The sequence below is a fragment of the Pseudophryne corroboree genome, chromosome 1 (genome assembly GCF_028390025.1).
Source record: "Pseudophryne corroboree isolate aPseCor3 chromosome 1, aPseCor3.hap2, whole genome shotgun sequence".
In the NCBI taxonomy this organism is placed as follows: Eukaryota; Metazoa; Chordata; class Amphibia; order Anura; family Myobatrachidae; genus Pseudophryne; species Pseudophryne corroboree.
The window spans coordinates 547,511,907-547,536,322 of NC_086444.1; the positions used below are offsets into that span (position 1 = coordinate 547,511,907).

The window sequence follows — 24,416 nt, forward strand, 5'->3', positions numbered from 1 at the left end:
TGGAGTCTCCACACTGAAAGATATGAACGAGTTCTCGTTCATTTATGAACGAGATCGTTCATATCTTTCAGAATATCGGCATGTGTGTAGGGCCTATAACTCAGAACTGATTATGTGCTCATGTGTGGGCACCATAGAGGTTATTAGGGAAAACAACTAGGGAATCTGTTTCTGGCTTTGACAATATAACATTTTATGTTATTATTTGCTGCAAAAATTTACAGTATGTCTCTCCCATTGCTTCCTTTTGTGTGTGCTCTGTCATCCATCATAACATAGCAGATAATTAAATATGGACAGTAGAAAGGAGACCAGTTTTTTTAAAAAGCGCTTTACACATACTCTCACAAAAGACTGATTTATTTGTTATAGCAATCAAAGCTACCCAAGCTGAGGGCAGCTAGACAAGCACAAAGCTACCCAAGCTTGAGGGCAGCTAGACAAGCACAAAAAGTATTTGACAAGTATATTTTCAGCTGTTTGTAATTGGTAACTGTAGCTCTTAAAATGAATAGCGACGTGATGGACAGACTTCGTCTCGTATACAGGTTGAGTATCCCATATCCAAATATTCCGAAATACGGAATATTCCGAAATACGGACTTTTTTGACTGAGAGTGAGATAGTGAAAACTTTGTTTTTTGATGGCTCAATGTACACAAACTTTGTTAATTACACAAAGTTATTAAAGATATTGTATTAAATTACCTTCAGGCTGTGTGTATAAGGTGTATATGAAACATAAATGAATTGTGTGAATGTAGACACACTTTGTTTAATGCACAAAGTTACAAAAAATATTGGCTAAAATGACCTTCAGGCTGTGTGTATAAGGTGTATATGTAACATAAATGCATTCTGTGCTTAGATTTAGGTCCCATCACCATGATATCTCATTATGCAATTATTCCAAAATACGGAAAAATCCGATATCCAAAATACCTCTGGTCCCAAGCATTTTGGATAAGGGATACTCAACCTGTATATTATTTTAACTATGATTCCACTTTGAAGCAGATGTTGGGGGCCAGTTGTTTCATCAATTTTACTTTAACTTTACAAACAGTCATTTTACTTTCTGTCAGTCTGCTTTAGGTCTTAGCACATGAATGGTTGTGATATATTATACTGACTAACTTCTACTAAGGTGCTATCATTGTAGTCCAACTGTCATGAAATTGCCTTACAAATCCCTTAGATCACCCTCAGAACAGTAGGATGGGGCACGGAATGATGATATTGGGGTTGCCAGATCATAGGAACAGGAATTATGACCACATGCAGGAAAAGGGACTCTTGCAACCTTAACTTTTCTTGCAAGCTGTACAGAGGGCAGAATAGAGCTGTGTTCAGCATGCCCACCCCCTTGTATTTACCCTACTTAGTCTATGGCCATTTACAAAATGAGGATGCCATATGTCCTTATTGCTGTCTAGAAGTTTGCTTAAAGATGGTGCCTGCACACCTGAGTGAAGCTTAGCATGGGTATCCAGTCTAGAGGCTGTGAAGTTTATTTTGTAAAACTACAAATCTGTTTCCTTATGCTGGAAAATAAATAAATAAATAAATACAAAGTGGTCCCAAAGGGTACCTGCAGGGTGCCATGGGTTGGTGATCCAAGACCAAATCAAATTATTTATGGTCAATGTGATAAGCAAAACCAGTGCTGGTGGCTGCCAATCATAAAATATATGGACAAACAGAAGTGCAACCCTGTCCGCCACTATAGAACTGAACCTAAAGCTGATCTGTAAGCACAGTAATCATAATTTTTTTTCGGAATTTCTCAATAAGAAACTTTTGGTTTAAGGATGCTGTGACTGTCGTGAAAAAAAATTGATGATACTCTATGGCATCTTCAAGAAAGTTTGGGAACCACTGGGTTAAGTCAGTGTTTGTTTGTATATCACAGTTAAAATAGAATTATGTGTATTCCAATATGCTCCCAGAAAGCTCTGTCTGTTCTCAAACCATCAAAATATACTTGGTTTGAGGTAAAAACAAAAAAAAGAAACAGTGTTTTTCCCAGTGAAGCTTATGTACCAAAACCCACAGCTTTTTCATTATGTTTTGATAGCTTTTTTCTTTTTCATTTTATATTTTGAATCTGTAAAGTAAAATATGCCGTTAAACTGAATGTAGCCAAACCATTGTCTTTTTTTCCCCCCTTGGTAAAGATGGTGAGGACGCTGTGCCTTTTCCTTTCTCCTGCAGAGCGGAAGTGCTCCAGGATGTGTAGATCAGAGACATCGTTCAAGTATGAATCTGGGCTCTTTGTGCAAGGGCTGCTGAAGGTCAGTGTGTGTACAGCAGGGCTAAATGATCAATGACTGAAAAGCTCCATAACTGAACCAGTGTCATTTAAGTTAGTAGTCCCTTTATCTATATCTGTTGCTCTTACCTGCTGATAGCTAAGGTGGTAGCATTAAAGCCCATGTCTTCTTACTGGCCACCCACTTATTCTTACTCCCAGCATACTGTACCATGTACCATACTGTATATATTAGTTGTGTTGTGCAAAATGTGAAAGTCATTTATTAAACTTACTGTAATTCTTTTTTACAAATGTACATCATACTGCCGGTTTGTTTGCATCAAGCTTGCAATATATATATCAATGTAAAATGAGGACTTAGGGGTCTATTTAAAGTTTGGAGAGAGATAAAATTGTGAGAGATAAATTACTAACCAATCAGCTCCTAATTTGCATGTTATGGGCTGTGTTTAAAAAATGACAAAAGCTGATTGGTTTGTACTTTATGGGGTCTATTAAATTCCTGTCGGATCCTTTCAACGGGATCCAACAGTTCAGTATTCAATTTGCGGGCATTTCCGACAGGTTTTGCCCATTTTCGACAATGCTGCTCCGACTTTTTTGGCATTTCCGACAGGTTTGCCAAAAATGGAAAAAAAAATTCCTGTCGGAAATGGCCGCAAGTTCGACAAAATACGTGGATCCACGGCTAATCCGGACAAGTTGGAAAAACGGCAACTGAGTTGAATAGGTCGAATTCTGATTCGACCTAAAAAAGTTGGAAAGTGCCGTCTTTCCGACTTGACGGCAATTCCGACTTCAATTGAATAGACCACTATATCTCACAATTGTATCTATTGCTAAACTTTGATATATATATACCTCCCTAAATACTAAACAGATTATATCAAATTAAAAAACAAACTCTTTAATATTAGTAGAAGTCGATGTATTAAGTAATTGTGAAAAATGACAGCGGAGTTTATTGTCCCACTCAGGATGCTACTGGGAGCTTTGTGCTGCCGTTCCGTCAGGTCATGTATGCTCCGTATCCTGCCACTCATATTGATGTGGATGTAAACACCGTTAAGCAGATGCCCCCATGCCATGAACACACGTACAATCAGCGACGGTACATGCGGGCAGAGCTGGCAGCTTTGTGGAAGGCCACATCAGACGAAGAACTGGCAGGAGATTCAGTCATACACACAGATGAAAGTTTCACCCCTAACTTGTAAGCAAAGCCTGTGTTACATGTCAATTGTCTTATTAATAATTTTCTTTTCCCAGCATTTTCTTTAATAAATAGAGCTCCTGCTGTGAATACGTGTCAAACTAAATTTTTCTAGTTGTCTAAAATATACACACTGAGTGACATCTTAAGTGTATGAAAGCTAATTTGGATGTCTTCAAAGACATTCTGGAAAATAGTATTAATAGATAGCTGAAAAGTGCAGTTAGCTGCTTAGTAGAGCATATGAACGAATAAGTGCAGCAGAGGTGCTGGGAGTAAGCAAGGGCCCAGTGAAATGGCCATTTCATTATCGCCTCAGAATCTCCAATTCTCTTATACTAAAGCAGCCGCCTTAACTTGTCTAGTCATCGAGATGCAGTAGGCTTGGATGATTTAAACACATTTTTATTACACACTGTAGGTAAATGTAAAATAACTGTTCAGGGATTTTATTGTTAACAAATAAAATTACATATATACCTGCCAATTTCTGTCCTGTAGGCTGTGTGAATTCTACAGGACTTGAAGTATAACATAATCAAAATGCTATTTTATTTTATTCTATTATAGTCTTTCATGTTTTAGTTATATGCACTTATTTCTTTGTTCCAGGAATATTTTCCAAGATATTCTGCACAGAGACACATTTGTCCAAAACTTTTTAGAACAGGTATTGTATATCATTGAATGCTGACAATGGGGGTGTGGGGTGCGTGTTTGGGAGGAAGGGGGGGGGGGGGGGGGGGCGCAGTTAATGTCCTTTTCTAAGAACATTTTTCCATTTTTATAGAGGAGTACAAATTACTAGACTCACACCAGGAAATTGAAACAGGAATTTTAAACAAAGTCAAATTTTTTTTCTAGAAATTTATTTTATTGAAACACTTTTTACAACTATTAATACTTTTATACGTGAATTACCGCAGCTAATGGATTTCCCTGGGGCTATCCTATTAGTCCCGTAGCCTTGCACTTATGAGGCACGCGAAGCAGAATCCCAGATAATAAGCCCCAGGAGACCCGTATTAGGACGATAACCCATTGGAACTTATCCCCAATCCCATTTGTTATCAGCCGATAACTGGTCATTTATCGCACAGTAAAAATGGGCTGTAATTGGATAGCTCAATAGTACTAATGTACTAAAAAGCCTGTTTTTACTGTGTGGTAAATTACTGCTTGTAATTGAATATTCCCCCATGTGTTTATATTATTTGTTTATAATAATTTTGATACAGTTTGGCAGGCTTTTCATGAGCATTTCCCAGATCCCCATGATGTCTTCATCCCTATGCCATATTCAGATAAGTTCTTCTATGAGGCCAGCCTTGGTGGTGGTCGTTCTCTTCTTGAGTTTTTTCTTTTGAGTTGCCCAAAGATTCTTAATTGGATTTGCAGCTGGGCTGTTACCTGGCCAGGGAAGGACATCAAAATGAAAGGATGCCACCTTCAAAAAACAAAAACAACATTTTCCTACAAATGTTTTCTTTAGAGGACCTAGGATCTTCGGTAACATGAAAAAAAATCATTCCATTGCTAAACAGCTTTACGGTTTTAATTTTGTGGCCAGTAAATTATGAAAATGAAAAAACTAGCGTTGTGTCTTAATTTGCACACCTCTGTAAGTAAAGGGCCTAATTCAGTCCCGACCTCTGCAGGAGCAGCTATCGCAGTCTGTAGCACTTTCTGGAGTGCGCACACGCAGCGGCTGCACTGCACCTGCGCACCCAGTGAGATGCAGTTGCAGGGCCGGAGGGTGCTTGCCATCGGCCTTAGAACGCCGTTGGTGGGGCGCGGTCTGGACAGTGCAGGTGTGTCTGGACCATTGCGGGGGCGGCTGCGTGATGTCACGTCACAGGGCGCGTAACCGCCTGACAGCGCAGCCAGGCTATGCAGTTAGGGAATACATTTGCAGAGGATGGTTCAGCGCACCCCTAGCTTGTATCGTAATTAATGAAAGAATTATATTGGTAGTTGTATGATAAATTATTACACAATATATAAATAAAAATTGAACACACCGTATACTGTGTAAAATAAATGTATTTATTTTAAGAATAAATTATTGTTTAAAAATTGATAAATTTAATACCGGTATAAGACTTAAGGTGGGTACACACTATTAGATATATCTGCAGATCAATTGATCTGCAGATATATCTATGTACGGATCGGGCAGTGTGCTGTGCATACACACAGCCCGATCCGTCGGGGGACTGACGTCATGAACTGGGCGGGCGGGCGCTCGCGCCCGCCCAGTTCACCTGTCAATCACCGCCGGCCGCCGCAGCATGTGTACGGGCGGTCGGACGACCGCCCCATACACACACAGCGACGGGCCAATATATCGTTAGATATATTGGCTGTCGGCTGTGCTGCGCGGCCGACGCGATACGTCTGTGAACGACGGAGTTCACAGACGTATCGCCCGTACACACTGGCCGACGGTCCCGCGATGTATTGGCCGTTCAAGAGAACGGCCGATACATCGACCAGTGTGTACGGGCCTTTACAAACATGCAACATATAAACAAACAAACAAACATATAAGACAAAATCCTGTGGGTACACTATGAGCGGTTTACCCCACATGGATGTAATTGATTTCTTTGGGCTGGAGTAATATTACTGCCTCTGGATACTGGTGTCCTTTTTATGAGTGCTGATTGCTTCAAAAGTAGAAGTGCAGTATAGAATGAATATAAGTCCTACCGTTTTCACAGTGGACTCCTGTGTTGAGGTTCACGTACCGGGGAATGCAGTCACTTTGTTGCTGAGGCTTCAGCGGTGTAGCAGTGGTGCTGCCTGCAGGCAGAAGTCCCGTCACTGTAGCTTCCTTGCTTCCGGGCGCTGTGCAGAGCGGAATCGATCCCAACCAGCTTGTAAGGCTGCATGGTAAATCAGCGTAGTTCTTCTACACAAACTTGCTATGCAGTTAGAGAGCTACTTGGCGGGTGCGACTGCATCGCCGCCATGCAATGCTTTTGCACCCACGCGGAGTGGGGTAGGGCCTGACATGCAGGGCGGTCTAGCGCTGAGATGGGCGTCCCTCCCCTCTCGTATGTCAGAGAAACTGATCGCAGATGTGCTAAAGTTGCCACATCTGCACTGAGAAACTGGCACTTGCAGTACATGCTGTAGCAGTGTTAAGCGCCTTGATATGTTCTACATCAGGGGTGGCCGGACTTTTGGGGCCTGGGATCTACTCTTTGTTCACTTACTTACCGGTGATCTACTAACATCAAATAACAACACCAATACTGACGCGCACATTTAAAAATAGCATTAATAATGACGCCATCAAATAACAAAACCAATAACGCACACTTTTAAAAATAGCATTAAGAAATGACACCATCAAATAACACCAATAATAACGCGCACATTTAAAAATAGCATTAAGAATGATGCCATCAAATAACACCACCAATAATAACGCGCACATTTAAAAATAGCATTAAGAATGATGCCATCAAATAACACCAATAAGAACGTGCACATTTAAAAATAGCATTAGTAATGACGCCATCAAATAACACCACCAATAAGAACGCGCACATTTAAAAATAGCATTAGTAATGACGCCATCAAATAACACCACCAATAGTAGTGTCCACATTACAAAAAATACATTAATATTAATAAACACAATCTTGTCATGATTGTGTGCAGAACCCCCTCCCGGTGCATAATAGACCCCTGTGAACAACTCATGCTGGCTGGCTTGAGTGCCTCCTTGCTGGCTGGCTGGCTGGCTCCTCTCTGGCTGGCTGGGTTTCCCCTGGCTGGCTGGCTGGCTCCCCGCTGGCTGGCTGGGTTTCCCCTGGCTGGCTCCCTGCTACCTGGTGCCTGCTCACACTGCTTCCCGCTGTCCTGCCGCCGCTGCGCTCCTCACATCGCATTCCCAATTATGCATTGGGTGACATCATGAGGTCACCCTCGCAATGCATCACTGGGAACGCTCTTGCCTCGGAGCGCAGCGGCGGCCGCAAGTACACAAAGAACTTAGTTGCGATCTACCGGCGTGAGCTCCACGAGCTACCTGTAGATCGCGATCAACGTTTTGGCCACCATTGTTCTACATAGTAGTTTCATTGTTTTTCAGGTATTCCAGTTGAAGCCAAACCTGTCCCTAAGGAGCACATTTTTGGCGCAGTTTTTGCTGATACTTCATAGAAAGGCCCTGACCCTAATAAAATATATTGAAGATGACACGTAAGTTCTTGGTTTTATGCATGTTTATTTCGTCCTACTCTGGCTTAGCTACTCAATGTTTAGTCATAATATTACTGTATTATTATAATAATATTATTATATCAATATTCTCATTATTCTGGAAAAAGGTTACAAAATCAATGCAAAAACGGTCATGTATGAAAGAAACATCAGCACCATTCAAATTAATGCTTTTCTAATGAGTTTTCCAAGAGTAATGCATTATTTGGGTCCTTTCTGCTTGCATAGTTGCTCCCTGTAGGACTACTTATTTGATACCTGCCCTAGACCATATCATTTTATAGATGTAAGCTTTCAGTTCAGCTTTCTTTGTGGGTCAGTCTGCCAGGATAAAAATGAAGACGGCAAGTATCTAAAATGTGTATTTCAAAATACGCAAGTAACTCTTCGGCTGGACAAGAAATGTGAAGTGTTAAAATACAGAGTTAAATTCCCTGAAGCCATTGGTACTCCTTTAGTAGTCACATGCATACACCTGAATAGGGTGTAATGCCTTATTGCTACTGGTTGAGGAACAGAGGTCTTAAACAATACCTCTTAGAGAAGTAAAAGTTGTGTAATTTGACATGATTTTAAAAAAAAAATCAAACATTTTATTTTTTTCTCAGCATGAAGCCAAAGTAGTCAAAAATCTGTTGTGTAAAATGTCATTTTGATTTCAGCTGTTAATATCACCAAAGGAAAATATTATTTTAGTATGACATCAATACAACTAATTCCCTATGTGGACACCATTACACTGCTAAATATCAGACTCCAAACTCCTTTAGTGCCTGTGATAACATTATCTAAAGTTGCTCGCACAAATATTGAAGGAGCTCTGCCTATTTTTGAAGTCCACTAGCAAAAAAAGATCATAATCATTTTTATTTTCTCTTACGTCCTAGAGGATGCTGGGGACTCCAAAAGGAGCTTGGGCACATTAAAAAAGACTTAATCTGGGTGTGAACTGGCTCCTCCCTCTATGCCCCTCTTCCAGACCCCAGTTAGACTTTGTGCCCAGGAGTGACTGTATGCACACTAGGGGAGCTCTACTGAGTTTCTCTAGAAAAAGACTTTTGTTAGGTTTTTTATTTTCAGGGAGACCTGCTGGCTACAGGCTCCCTGCAGCGTGGGAGTGAGGGGAGAGAAGCAGACCTACTTCTTCTTAGTTTAAGGGCTCCGCTTCTCGGCTACTGGACACCATTAGCTCCAGAGGGTTCGATCACTTGGTGCGCCTAGCTGCTTGTTCCCGGAGCCACGCCGTCGCCCCCTCACAGAAGCCAGAAGTCGGGTGAGTATGAGAAGAACAGAAGACTTCAGGACGGCAGAAGACTTCAGTAAAGATACAGCACAGCGGCAACGCTGTGCTCCATGCTCCCACACACATCACCAACGGTATTTCTCTGACGTCCTAGTGGATGCTGGGACTCCGTAAGGACCATGGGGAATAGCGGCTCCGCAGGAGACAGGGCACAAGAATAAAAGCTTTAGGATCAGGTGGTGTGCACTGGCTCCTCCCCCTATGACCCTCCTCCACTCCAAGCCTCAGTTAGATTTTTGTGCCCGAACGAGAAGGGTGCAGGCTAGGTGGCTCTCCTGAGCTGCTTAGAATAAAAGTATATTTTAGGTTTTTTATTTTCAGTGAGTCCTGCTGGCAACAGGCTCACTGCATCGTGGGACTAAGGGGAGAAGAAACGGACTCGCCTGCGTGCAGAGTGGATCGGGTTTCTTAGGCTACTGGACATTATCTCCAGAGGGACGATCACAGGTTCAGCCTGGATGGGTCCCGGAGCCGCGCCGCCGGCCCCCTTACAGAGCCAGAAGAGCGAAGAGGTCCGGTGAAATCGGCGGCAGAAGACGATCCTGTCTTCAGACTAAGGTAGCGCACAGCACCGCAGCTGTGCGCCATTGCTCTCAGCACACTTCACACTCCGGTCACTGAGGGTGCAGGGCGCTGGGGGGGAGCGCCCTGAGACGCAATATAACATGATATACCTTAGATTGGCTAAAGAATACATCACATATAGCTCTGGGGCTATATGGATGTATTTTAACCCCTGCCATTTTTTACAGAAAAAGCGGGAGATAAGGACGTCGTGAAGGGGCGGAGCCTATCTCCTCAGCACACAAGCGCCATTTTGCCTCACAGCTCCGCTGGAAGGACGGCTCCCTGACTCTCCCCTGCAGACTTGCTACTGAATCAGGGTAAAAAAGAGAAGGGGGGGCACTATTGGCAGCTAAAAACTATATAAACAGCAGCTATAAGGGATTAACACTTATATAAGGTTATCCCTGTATATATATATATAGCGCTTGGTGTGTGCTGGCAGACTCTCCCTCTGTCTCTCCAAAGGGCTTGTGGGGTCCTGTCCTCTATCAGAGCATTCCCGGTGTGTGTGCTGTGTGTCGGTACGTGTGTGTCGACATGTATGAGGAGGAAAATGATGTGGAGGCGGAGCAATTGCCTGGGTTAGTGATGTCACCCCCTAGGGAGTCGACACCTGACTGGATGATCGTATTTAAAGAATTAAGTGATAATGTCAGCACTTTGCAAAGAACGGTTGATGACATGAGACAGCCGGCAAATCAATTAGTGCCTGTCCAGGCGTCTCAGACACCGTCAGGGGCCCTAAAACGCCCGTTACCTCAGTGGGTCGACACAGATCCAGACACAGATACTGAGTCTAGTGTCGACGGTGAGGAGACAAACGTAATGTCCAGTAGGGCCACACGTTACATGATCACGGCAATTAAAGAAGCATTGAACATTTCTGACACTACAAGTACCACAAAGAAGGGTATTATGTGGGGTGTGAAAAAACCACCAATAGTTTTCCCTGAGTCAGATGAGTTAAATGAGGTGTGTGATAAAGCGTGGGTTTCCCCCGACAAAAAACTGCTAATTTCTAAAAAATTATTGGCACTATATCCTTTCCCGTTAGAGGTTAGGACACGTTGGGGAAACACCCCCTAGGGTAGATAAGGCGCTCACACGTTTATCTAAACAAGTAGCGTTACCGTCTCCTGATACGGCCACCCTCAAAGAACCAGCAGATAGAAGGCTGGAAAATATTCTTAAAAGTATATACACACATACTGGTGTTATACTGCGACCAGCAATCGCTTCAGCCTGGATGTGCAGTGCTGGCGTCGCGTGGACGGATTCCCTGACTGAAAATATTGATACCCTGGATAGGGACAATATACTGTTAACTATAGAGCATTTGAAGGATGCATTACTATATATGCGTGATGCACAGAGGGATATTTGCACCCTGGCATCAAGAGTAAGTGCTATGTCCATTTCTGCCAGAAGAGCGTTATGGACGCGACAGTGGTCAGGCGATGCGGATTCCAAACGACATATGGAAGTATTGCCGTATAAAGGGGAGGAGTTATTTGGGGCTGGTCTATCGGACCTGGTGGCCACGGCAACGGCTGGAAAATCCACCTTTTTACCCCAGGTCACTTCACATCAGCAGAAAAAGACACCGTCTTTTCAAACTCAGTCCTTTCGTTCCCATAAGTACAAGCGAGCTAAAGGCCATTCCTTCCTGCCCCGGGGCAGAGGAAGGGGAAAAAGACTGCACCATGCAGCCGCTTCCCAGGAGCAGAAGCCATCCCCTGCTTCTGCCAAGTCTTCAGCATGACGCTGGGGCTTTACAAGCAGAATCAGACATGGTGGGGGCCCGTCTCAAGAATTTCAACGCGCAGTGGGCTCACTCGCAAGTGGACCCCTGGATTCTACAGGTGGTATCGCAGGGGTACAAACTGGAATTCGAGGCGTTTCCCCCTCGCCGGTTCCTGAAGTCTGCTCTACCAAAGTCTCCCTCCGACAGGGAGGCAGTTTTGGAAGCCATTCACAAGCTGTATTCCCAGCAGGTGATAATCAAGGTACCCCTCCTACAACAGGGAAAGGGGTATTATTCCACGCTGTTTGTGGTACCGAAGCCGGACGGCTCGGTGAGACCAATTTTAAATCTAAAATCCCTGAACACTTACATAAAGAGGTTCAAATTCAAGATGGAATCACTCAGAGCGGTGATAGCAAACCTGGAAGAAGGGGACTATATGGTGTCTCTGGACATCAAGGATGCTTATCTCCACGTCCCAATCTACCCGTCTCACCAAGGGTACCTCAGGTTTGTAGTACAAAACTGTCATTATCAGTTTCAGACGCTGCCGTTTGGGTTGTCCACGGCACCTCGGGTCTTTACCAAGGTAATGGCCGAAATGATGATTCTTCTTCGAAGAAAAGGCATCTTAATTTTCTCTGACGTCCTAAGTGGATGCTGGGGACTCCGTCAGGACCATGGGGATTAGCGGCTCCGCAGGAGACAGGGCACAAAACTAAAGCTTTAGGATCAGGTGGTGTGCACTGGCTCCTCCCCCTATGACCCTCCTCCAAGCCCCAGTTAGGTTTTTGTGCCCGTCCGAGCAGGGTGCAATCTAGGTGGCTCTCTTAAGGAGCTGCTTAGAAAAAGTTTTTAGGTTTTTTATTTTCAGTGAGTCCTGCTGGCAACAGGCTCACTGCATCGAGGGACTTAGGGGAGAGAAGTTCAACTCACCTGCGTGCAGGATGGATTGGCTTCTTAGGCTACTGGACACCATTAGCTCCAGAGGGAGTCGGAACACAGGTCTCACCCTGGGGTTCGTCCCGGAGCCGCGCCGCCGACCCCCCTTGCAGATGCTGAAGATTGAAGGTCCAGAAACCGGCGGCAGAAGGCTCTTCAGTCTTCTTGAAGGTAGCGCACAGCACTGCAGCTGTGCGCCATTGTTTGTCACACACTTCTCACCAACGGTCACGGAGGGTGCAGGGCGCTGCTGGGGGCGCCCTGGGCAGCAATGTAAATACCTTTTATGGATAAAAAATACATCACATATAGCCCTTGAGGCTATATGGATGTATTTAACCCCTGCCAGATATTACAAACTACGGGAGAAAAGCCAGCCGGAATAGGGGGCGGGGCTTATTCTCCTCAGCACACAGCGCCATTTTCCTGCTCAGCTCCGCTGTGAGGAAGGCTCCCAGGACTCTCCCCTGCACTGCACTACAGAAACAGGGTAAAACAGAGAGGGGGGGGCACTTTTTTGGCGATATTTTATATATTTAAGCTGCTATAAGGATACAACACTTATATAAGGTTGTTCCCATATATATTATAGCGCTTGGGTGTGTGCTGGCAAACTCTCCCTCTGTCTCCCCAAAGGGCTAGTGGGGTCCTGTCTTCGATAAGAGCATTCCCTGTGTGTCTGCTGTGTGTCGGTACGTGTGTGTCGACATGTATGAGGACGATGTTGGTGTGGAGGCAGAGCAATTGCCGGTAATGGTGATGTCACCCCCCAGGGAGTCGACACCGGAATGGATGGCTTTGTTTATGGAATTACGTGATAATGTCAGCACATTACAAAAATCAGTTGACGACATGAGACGGCCGGAAAACCAGTTGGTACCTGCCCAAGCGTCTCAGACACCGTCAGGGGCTGTAAAACGCCCTTTACCTCAGTCGGTCGACACAGACCCAGACACGGACACTGAATCTAGTGTCGACGGTGAAGAAACAAACGTATTTTCAAGTAGAGCCACACGTTATATGATCACGGCAATGAAGGAGGCTTTGCATATCTCTGATACTGCAAGTACCACAAAAAGGGGTATTATGTGGGGGGTGAAAAAACTACCTGTAGTTTTTCCTGAATCAGAGGAATTGAATGATGTATGTGATGAAGCGTGGGTTAACCCAGATAGAAAAGTGCTAATTTCAAAAAAGTTATTGGCATTATACCCTTTCCCGCCAGAGGTTAGGGCGCGCTGGGAAACACCCCCTAGGGTGGATAAGGCGCTCACACCCTTATCAAAACAAGTGGCGTTACCGTCTCCTGATACGGCCGCCCTCAAGGATCCAGCTGATAGGAGGCTGGAAACTACCCTAAAGAGTATATACACACATTCTGGTGTTATACTGCGACCAGCCATCGCCTCAGCCTGGATGTGCAGTGCTGGGGTGGTCTGGTCGGATTCCCTGACTGAAAATATTGATACCCTGGATAGGGACAGTATTTTATTGACTATAGAGCAATTAAAGGATGCTTTTCTTTATATGCGAGATGCTCAGAGGGATATTTGCACTCTGGCATCGAGAGTAAGTGCGATGTCCATATCTGCCAGAAGAAGTTTATGGACGCGACAGTGGTCAGGTGATGCGGATTCCAAACGACATATGGAAGTATTGCCGTATAAAGGGGAGGAATTATTTGGCGTAGGTCTATCGGATCTGGTGGCCACGGCAACTGCCGGAAAATCCACCTTTTTACCTCAGACCCCCTCCCAACAGAAAAAGACACCGTCTTTTCAGCCGCAGTCCTTTCGGTCCTATAAGAACAAGAGGGCAAAAGGACAGTCATATCTGCCCCGGGGCAGAGGAAGGGGTAAGAGAGGGCAGCAAGCAGCCCCTGCCCAGGAACAGAAGCCCTCCCAGGGTTCTGCAAAGCCCTCAGCATGACGCTGGGGCTGTACAAGCGGACTCAGGAGCGATGGGGGGTCGACTCAGGAATTTCAGCGCACAGTGGGCTTGCTCACAGGTGGACCCTTGGATCCTGCAGGTAGTATCTCAGGGTTACAGGTTGGAATTCGAGAAGTCTCCCCCTCGCCGGTTCCTAAAGTCTGCTTTGCCAACGTCTCCCTCAGACAGGGCGACGGTATTGGAAGCCATTCACAAGCTGTTTTCTCAGCAGGTGATAGTCAAGGTACCCCTCCTACAACAGGGAAAGGGGTATTACTCCACGCTATTTGTGGTACCGAAGCCGGACGGCTCGGTAAGACCTATTCTAAATCTGAAATCTTTGAACCTGTACATACAAAAATTCAAGTTCAAGATGGAATCACTCAGAGCAGTGATAGCGAATCTGGAAGAAGGGGACTTTATGGTGTCCCTGGACATAAAGGATGCTTACCTGCATGTCCCAATTTGCCCTTCACATCAAGGGTACCTCAGGTTCGTGGTGCAAAACTGTCATTATCAGTTTCAGACGCTGCCGTTTGGATTGTCCACGGCACCTCGGGTCTTTACCAAGGTAATGGCCGAAATGATGATTCTTCTGCGAAGAAGAGGCGTATTAATTATCCCTTACTTGGACGATCTCCTGATAAGGGCAAGGTCCAGAGAACAGCTGGAGGACAGAGTAGCACTAACCCAAGTAGTGCTGCAACAACACGGGTGGATTCTGAATTTTCCAAAATCTCAGTTGACCCCGACAACACGTCTGCTGTTCCTGGGAATGATTCTGGACACGGTTCAGAAAAAGGTGTTTCTTCCGGAGGAGAAAGCCAAGGAGTTATCCGAACTTGTCAGGAACCTCCTAAAACCAGGAAAAGTGTCTGTGCATCAATGCACAAGAGTCCTGGGAAAGATGGTGGCTTCTTACGAAGCAATTCCATTCGGCAGATTCCACGCACGAACTTTTCAGTGGGATCTGCTGGACAAATGGTCCGGATCGCATCTGCAGATGCATCAGCGGATAACCTTATCGCCACGGACAAGGGTGTCTCTTCTGTGGTGGTTGCAGAGTGCTCATCTGTTAGAGGGCCGCAGATTCGGCATACAGGACTGGGTCCTGGTGACCACGGATGCCAGTCTGAGAGCTTGGGGAGCGATCACACAGGGAAGAAACTTCCAGGGAGTATGGTCAAGCCTGGAGATGTCTCTTCATATAAATATACTGGAGCTAAGAGCAATTTACAATGCTCTAAGCCTGGCAAAACCCCTGCTTCAGGGTCAGCCGGTGTTGATCCAGTCGGACAACATCACGGCAGTCGCCCACGTAAACAGACAGGGCGGCACAAGAAGCAGGAGAGCAATGGCAGAAGCTGCAAGGATTCTTCGCTGGGCGGAAGATCATGTGATAGCACTGTCAGCAGTGTTCATTCCGGGAGTAGACAACTGGGAAGCAGACTTCCTCAGCAGACACGATCTACACCCGGGAGAGTGGGGACTTCATCCAGAAGTTTTCCACATGATTGTGAACCGTTGGGAAAAACCAAAGGTGGATATGATGGCGTCTCGCCTCAACAAAAAACTGGACAGGTATTGCGCCAGGTCAGGAGACCCTCAGGCAATAGCTGTGGACGCTCTGGTAACACCGTGGGTGTACCAGTCAGTGTATGTGTTTCCTCCTCTGCCTCTCATACCCAAAGTACTGAGAATTATACGGCAAAGGGGAGTAAGAACGATTCTCGTGGCTCCGGATTGGCCAAGAAGAACTTGGTACCCGGAACTTCAGGAGATGCTCACGGAAAATCCGTGGCCTCTACCTCTAAGACGGGACCTGATTCAGCAGGGACCGTGTCTATTCCAAGACTTACCGCGGCTGCGTTTGACGGCATGGCGGTTGAACGCCGAATTCTAAAGGAAAAAGGCATTCCAGAAGAGGTCATTCCTACACTGGTTAAAGCCAGGAAGGAGGTGACTGCACAACATTATCACCGCATTTGGAGAAAATATGTTGCGTGGTGTGAGGCCAGGAAGGCCCCCACGGAGGAATTTCAACTGGGTCGATTCCTACATTTCCTGCAAACAGGATTGTCTATGGGCCTCAAATTGGGGTCCATTAAGGTTCAAATTTCGGCCCTGTCGATTTTCTTCCAGAAAGAATTGGCTTCAGTTCCTGAAGTCCAGACTTTTGTAAAAGGAGTACTACATATACAGCCCCCGGTTGTGCCCCCAGTGGCTCCGTGGGACCTGAATGTAGTTTTGGATTTTCTCAAATCCCATTGGTTTGAGCCACTCAAATCGGTGGATTTGAAATATCTTACATGGAAAGTAACCATGCTACTGGCCCTGGCTTCAGCCAGGAGAGTATCAGAATTGGCGGCTTTATCGTATAAGAGCCCATATCTGATTTTCCATTCGGACAGGGCAGAACTGCGGACGCGTCCTCAGTTTCTGCCTAAGGTGGTGTCAGCGTTTCACCTGAACCAGCCTATTGTGGTGCCTGCGGCTACTAGCGATTTGGAAGATTCCAAGTTGCTGGACGTTGTCAGGGCATTGAAAATATACATTTCAAGGACGGCTGGAGTCAGAAAATCTGACTCGCTGTTTATACTGTATGCACCCAACAAGCTGGGTGCTCCTGCTTCTAAGCAGACGATTGCTCGTTGGATTTGTAGCACAATTCAACTTGCACATTCTGTGGCAGGCCTGCCACAGCCTAAATCTGTCAAGGCCCATTCCACAAGGAAGGTGGGCTCATCCTGGGCGGCTGCCCGAGGGGTCTCGGCATTACAACTCTGCCGAGCAGCTACGTGGTCGGGGGAGAACACGTTTGTAAAATTCTACAGATTTGATACGCTGGCTAAAGAGGACCTGGAGTTCTCTCATTCGGTGCTGCAGAGTCATCCGCACTCTCCCGCCCGTTTGGGAGCTTTGGTATAATCCCCATGGTCCTGACGGAGTCCCCAGCATCCACTTAGGACGTCAGAGAAAATAAGATTTTACTTACCGATAAATCTATTTCTCGTAGTCCGTAGTGGATGCTGGGCGCCCATCCCAAGTGCGGATTGTCTGCAATACTTGTACATAGTTATTGTTACAAAAAAATCGGGTTGTTATTTGTTGTGAGCCGTCTGTTCAGAGGCTCCTACGTTTGTCATACTGTTAACTGGGTTTAGATCACAAGTTATACGGTGTGATTGGTGTGGCTGGTATGAGTCTTACCCGGGATTCAATATCCTTCCTTATTGTGTACGCTCGTCCGGGCACAGTATCCTAACTGAGGCTTGGAGGAGGGTCATAGGGGGAGGAGCCAGTGCACACCACCTGATCCTAAAGCTTTAGTTTTGTGCCCTGTCTCCTGCGGAGCCGCTAATCCCCATGGTCCTGACGGAGTCCCCAGCATCCACTACGGACTACGAGAAATAGATTTACCGGTAAGTAAAATCTTATTATCCCTTACTTGGACGATCTCCTGAAAAGGGCAAGGTCCAGGGAACAGTTAGTAGTCGGAGTAGCACTATCTCAGGTAGTGTTACGTCAGCACGGGTGGATCCTAAATATTCCAAAATCGCAGCTGATTCCAACGACACGTCTACTTTTCCTAGGAATGATTCTGGACACAGTCCAGAAAAAGGTGTTTCTCCCGGAGGAGAAGGCCAGGGAGTTATCCGAGCTAGTCAGGAACCTCCTAAAACCAAACCAGGTGTCAGTGCATCAGTGCACGAGGGTCCTGGGAAAAATGGTGGCTTCTTACGAAGCGATTCCATTCGGAAGATTCCATGCAAGAACGTTTCAGTGGGATCTACTGGACAAATGGTCCGGATCGCATCTTCAGATGCATCAGCGGATAACCCTGTCGACAAGGACAAGGGTGTCTCTTCTGTGGTGGCTGCAGAGTGCTCATCTACTAGAGGGCCGCAGATTTGGCATTCAGGATTGGGTCCTGGTGACCACGGACGCCAGCCTGAGAAGCTGGGGGGCAGTCACACAGGGAAAAAATTTCCAGGGCTTGTGGTCAAGCATGGAAACATCTCTTCATATAAACATTCTGGAACTAAGGGCCATTTACAATGCCCTAAGTCAAGCGAAACCCCTGCTTCAGGATCAGGCGGTATTGATCCAATCGGACAACATCACGTCAGTCGCCCACGTAAACAGACAGGGCGGCACGAGAAGCAGGAGGGCAATGGCAGAAGCTGCAAGGATTCTTCGCTGGGCGGAAAATCATGTGATAGCTCTGTCAGCAGTGTTCATTCCGGGAGTGGACAACTGGGAAGCAGACTTCCTCAGCAGACACGACCTTCACCCGGGAGAGTGGGGACTTCACCCAGAAGTCTTCCACCTGATTGTAAACCGTTGGGAAAAACCAAAGGTGGACATGATGGCGTCACGTCTAAACAAAAAACTAGACAGATATTGCGCCAGGTCAAGGGACTCTCAGGCAATAGCGGTGGACGCTCTGGTGACACCGTGGGTGTACCAGTCAGTGTATGTGTTCCCTCCTCTGCCTCTCATACCAAAAGTACTGAGAATCATAAGAAGGAGAGGAGTAAGAACGATACTCGTGGTTCCGGATTGGCCAAGAAGGACTTGGTACCCGGAACTTCAAGAGATGCTCACGGAAGACCCGTGGCCTCTACCTCCAAGAAAGGACCTGCTCCAACAGGGGCCTTGTCTGTTCCAAGACTTACCGCGGCTGCGTTTGACGGCATGGCGGTTGAACGCCGGATCCTGAAGGAAAAAGGCATTCCAGATGAAGTCATCCCTACCCTGGTCAAAGCCAGGAAGGATGTAACCGCAAAACATTATCACCGCATTTGGCGAAAATATGTTGTGTGGTGTGAGGCCAAGAAGGCCCCTACAGAGGAATTTCAACTGGGTCGTTTCCTCCATTTCCTGCAAACAGGACTGTCTATGGGCCTAAAATTAGGGTCCATTAAGGTTCAAATTTCGTCCCTGTCGATTTTCTTCCAGAAAGAACTGGCTTCAGTACCTGAAGTTCAGACATTTGTAAAAGGGGTACTGCATATACAACCTCCTTTTGTGCCTCCAGTGGCACCTTGGGATCTCAATGTTGTTTTGAGGTTCCTTAAGTCACATTGGTTTGAACCACTCACCACTGTGGACTTAAAATATCTCACATGGAAGGTGACGATGCTGTTAGCCCTGGCTTCAGCCAGGCGTGTGTCAGAATTGGCGGCTTTATCATATAAAAGCCCTTACTTAATTTTTCATTCTGACAGGGCAGAATTGAGGACTCGTCCTCAATTTCTCCCTAAGGTGGTTTCTGCTTTTCACATGAACCAACCTATTGTGGTGCCTGCGGCTACTAGGGACTTGGAGGACTCCAAGTTACTTGACGTTGTCAGGGCCCTGAAAATATATGTTTCCAGGACGGTGGGAGTCAGAAAGTCTGACTCGCTGTTTATCCTGTATGCACCCAACAAGCTGGGTGCTCCTGCTTCTAAGCAGACTATTGCTCGTTGGATTTGTAGTACAATTCAACTTGCACATTCTGTGGCAGGCCTGCCACAGCCAAAATCTGTGAAAGCCCATTCCACAAGGAAAGTGGGCTCATCTTGGGCGGCTGCCCGAGGGGTCTCGGCTTTACAACTTTGCCGAGCAGCTACTTGGTCAGGGGCAAACACGTTTGCTAAATTCTACAAATTTGATACCCTGGCTGAGGAGGACCTGGAGTTCTCTCATTCGGTGCTGCAGAGTCATCCGCACTCTCCCGCCCGTTTGGGAGCTTTGGTATAATCCCCATGGTCCTTACGGAGTCCCAGCATCCACTAGGACGTCAGAGAAAATAAGATTTTACTTACCGATAAATCTATTTCTCGTAGTCCGTAGTGGATGCTGGGCGCCCATCCCAAGTGCGGATTGTCTGCAATACTTGTGCATAGTTATTGTTACAAAAATCGGGTTATTATTGTTGTGAGCCATCTGTTCAGAGGCTCCGCTGTTATCATGCTGTTAACTGGGTTCAGATCACAGGTTGTACAGTGTGATTGGTGTGGCTGGTATGAGTCTTACCCGGGATTCAATATCCTTCCTTATTATGTACGCTCGTCCGGGCACAGTATCCTAACTGAGGCTTGGAGGAGGGTCATAGGGGGAGGAGCCAGTGCACACCACCTGATCCTAAAGCTTTTATTCTTGTGCCCTGTCTCCTGCGGAGCCGCTATTCCCCATGGTCCTTACGGAGTCCCAGCATCCACTACGGACTACGAGAAATAGATTTATCGGTAAGTAAAATCTTATTTTCACTGGGTGCAGGGCGCTGAGGGGGGGGCGCCCTGGGCGGCATGTTACTGGAGTTGAGGGCGGCATAAAGAGATTGTAGGTGCCTCGGCACCCTTTACAGACCCCCGCCGGCATTTTCTTTCAATTTTGAAATTGGCGGGCCGAAGCCCGCCGGGAAGGGTGCGGAGCTTCATCCCGCAGCTCACGGGCGCCATTTTCTCCCTACACGCGGCTGAGAGATAGACGCTGCCGGGACCTCCACGCTTCTCTACAAAGTAACGGGGGGCATTTCCAAAGGGGGGCCGCAGTGTGGTGCTTGAATTTAACAAAGGCAGCGCTGGGTACATATATCGTTTGTGTCGATATATGGGCGCTGGGGTGTGGGCTGGCATACTCCCTCTGTGTCCTCTCTCTGGGCTTCATTGTGGGCCTGTCACCTAGCTGGGACGTTCTGTGTGTTGGGGTGTGTCGGTACTACGTGTCGGCATGTCTGAGGCTGAATGTTATTCACCAGAGGAGGTTATTGGGGGTGTGGATGCGGGGCTAGAATTGGGACTGTCGACGCAGCCGACACCTGATTTGCTAGCACTGCTCAATACGATAAATTCCAATGTAGCTTCCTTATCAAAGAGGTTAGATAAGTCTGAGTCACAGACGCAGGTGTGGAAAAAGTCTATGGAAGAGGCTTTGTCTCAGGTACAGACCCTATCCGGGTCCCATAAGAGGCCATTACTCAAGTGGTAGAGACTGATACCGACACGGGCTCTGATTCCGAGGTCGATTTCACTGAGGCAGTTTTACATCCACGGTTAGTTAAGAGTATTCAGTACATGATTGTGGCTAAAAAAGATGTTTTACACATTTCTGATGAACCTGCGGTACAGGAAACAAGGATTTGCTTGTTCAAGGAGAAAAAACCTGAGGTGAAGTTTCCCCCCTCTCATGAAATGAATACTCTTTGTGAAAAAGCTTGGGAGTCGCCGGATAAGAAATGGCAGATTCCCAAGAGGATTTACATGGCGTATCCTTTCCCCTCTGATGACAGGGAAAAATGGGAGACATCTCCAAATGTTGATAAAGCTCTATCCCGTTTGTCTAAGAAAGTGGCACTTCCGTCTCCTGACACGGAGACGTGCCTGAAGTCCATTTTCGCTAATTCGGGGGCTTTGCTCAGACCCGCTGTGACGTCGGTATGGGTGAGTAGTGCTATTGCTAAATGGGCTGAGAATTTAGCTAGTGATATGGATACCCTTGACAAAGATAATGTCCTTTTAACTCTCGGTTATATTAAGGACGCTGCAGATTACCTAAAGGACGCGGCGAGGGATGTCTGTCTCTTGGGTTCAAGAACCAGTGCCATGTCGATATCTGCCAGGAGGGCTTTGTGGATCCATCAATGGAACGCTGATGCCGACTCCAAGAGGTCTATGGAAGCACTACCCTTCAAAGGTACTGTCTTGTTTGGGGACGGCTTGGCGGACCTGGTCTAGACCGCGACTGCGGGTAATTCCTCTTTTCTTCCTTATGTGCCCACACAACAGAAAAAGGCAACACATCAGCAAATGCAGTCCTTTCGTCACAATAAATACAGGCGTGGAAAAGGTTTGTCCTTCCTCGCTTCAAAGGGTAGAGGAAGGGGAAGGAAACCTCCTGCAGGCTCAGGCGCACAGGACCAAAAGTCCTCCCCTGCTGCTACCAAGTCCACCGCATGACGCTGGGGCTTCCCTGGGGGAGTCCGGACCGGTGGGGGGCCGTCTTCGGATATTCAGTCAGGTCTGGATTCAATCAGACCTGGATCCTTGGGTGTTAGAGATCGTGTCTCAAGGATACAAACTGGAGTTTCAGGAGATGCCCCCTAACCGGTTCTTCATTTCGGCATTACCAGTAGTTCTTCCGGACAGGGAGGTGGTGCTAGCAGCAATTCAAAAATTGTGTCTACAGAGGGTCATTATTCCCGTTCCCTCGTCCCAGCGGGGGGAGGGGTTCTACTCGAGCCTCTTTGTGGTGCCGAAACCGGACGGTTCGGTCAGACCAATTCTAAATCTAAAATCCCTCAATCCATACTTGAAAGTGTTCAAGTTCAAGATGGAATCCCTTCGAGCGGTGATTGCCAGCCTGGAGGGGGGGGGGGGGATTTTATGGCGTCAGTCGACATAAAGGATGCCTACTTACATGTGCCGATATATCCTCCTCATCAGGCTTTGCTCAGGTTTGCGATACAGGATTCTCATTACCAATTTCAGACGTTGCCGTTTGGGCTTTCCACGGCTCCGAGGATTTTCACCCAAGTCATGGCGGAAATGATGGTTCTTCTTCGCAAACAAGGGGTTTCAATTATCCCGTACTTGGACGATCTCCTGATAAAGGCGAGGTCAAAGGAACGGTTGCTGAGAAGTGTAGAGTTGTCATTGTCTGTTTTCTGCGACAGCACGGTTGGGTGCTCAATTTGCCAAAATCCCAGTTGATTCCGACCACTCGGCTTCCTTTTCTGGGCATGATTCTGGACACGGATTTACAGAAGGTATTTCTTCCAGAAGATAAGGCTCTGGAACTGCAGACGATGGTCAGGGAACTTCTGAGGCCGACGAGTGTGTCGATCCATCATTGTACTCGGGTTCTGGGGAAGATGGTTGCGGCGTACGAAGCCATACCATTTGGCAGGTTTCACGCCCGGGTGTTTCAGTGGGACTTGCTGAGCAAATGGTCCGGGTCTCACCTGCACATTCACCGGAAGATAAGTTTATCTCCCAGAGACAGAATTTCTCTCCTGTGGTGGCTACAAGGTCATCACCTCCTAGGGGGACGCCGATTCGGTATCCAGGATTGGGTACTTCTGACAACAGATGCAAGTCTCCGAGGCTGGGGCGCAGTCACCCAAGGAAGAAACTTCCAGGGAAAATGGAGTTAAGAGCCATTTACAACGGCCTGCTACAAGCAAGAAGCCTTCTTCAGGGTTGTCCTGTCCTGGTACAGTCAGACAACATCACAGCGGTGGCACATATAAACCGTCAAGGCGGAACAAGGAGCAGAGCGGCAATGGCGGAGGCCACAAAAATCCTTCGCTGGGCGGAACAACACGTGAGCGCACTGTCAGCGGTCTTCCTACCGGGGGTGGACAACTGGGAAGCAGATTTCCTCAGCAGACACGATCTTCATCCGGGAGAGTGGGCTCTTCACCAAGAGGTATTTGCAGAGGTGACAGAATGCTGGGGAATTCCGTTGATCGACATGATGGCGTCTCGTCTCAACAAGAAGCTCCCGAGGTATTGTTCCAGGTCAAGGGACCCCCAAGCCAGTGCAGTGGACGCCCTGGTGTCTCCGTGGGTGTTCCAGTCTGTGTATGTGTTCCCTCCACGTCCTCTCATTCCAAAGGTACTGGGGATCGTTCGCCGTGCAAAGGTTCAGGCGATTCTCATCGTCCCAGACTGGCCAAGATCTTCAGGACTTACTGGTGGAAGATCCTTGGCCGCTTTCTCTAAGAGAGGATCTGTTGTTGCAGGGTCCATGCGTGTTTCCAGACTTACCGCGGCTGCGTTTGACGGCATGGAGGTTGAGCGCCAGATCTTAGCTCGTAAGGGTATTCCCAGGGAGGTCATTTCAACTCTCATTAAGGCTAGGAAGGAGGTTACGGCGAAACATTATCACCGTATTTGGAGGAAGTATGTTTCCTGGTGTGAGTCTAAAATGGCTCCTGCGGAAGATTTTCACTTGAGTCGCTTTCTCCACTTTTTACAGGCGGGCGTAGATGCAGGCCTGAAATTGGGTTCCATCAAAGTGCAGATTTCGGCTTTGTCTATTTTCTTTCAAAAATAATTAGCTGCCCTCCCAGAGGTTCAGACCTTTGTGAAAGGAGTAATGCATATCAATCCTCCGTTTGTACCTCCTGTAGCTCCATGGGACCTTGATGTGGTCTTACGGTTTCCCATGTCTTCCTGGTTTGAACCTTTGCGTAAGGTTGAGTTGAAGTTTCTCA

General features: G+C 46.8%; 1 protein-coding gene across 3 annotated transcripts in view; it reads left to right on the forward strand.

The window, feature by feature from the left end:
• The window catches only part of C9orf72 (C9orf72-SMCR8 complex subunit), a 112,799-nt gene that overhangs the window by 41,927 nt on the left and 46,456 nt on the right, over positions 1-24,416 (forward strand). For 2 of the 3 annotated variants that reach the window (XM_063914091.1, XM_063914090.1), the window contains exons 6-9: positions 2,178-2,294; positions 3,253-3,488; positions 4,101-4,158; positions 7,594-7,703. In XM_063914091.1, coding sequence (XP_063770161.1) covers positions 2,178-2,294; positions 3,253-3,488; positions 4,101-4,158; positions 7,594-7,703 — 521 coding nt within the window. The remainder of the gene's footprint in view (positions 1-2,177; positions 2,295-3,252; positions 3,489-4,100; positions 4,159-7,593; positions 7,704-24,416) is intronic. The other variant, XM_063914092.1, reaches the window with a different exon arrangement.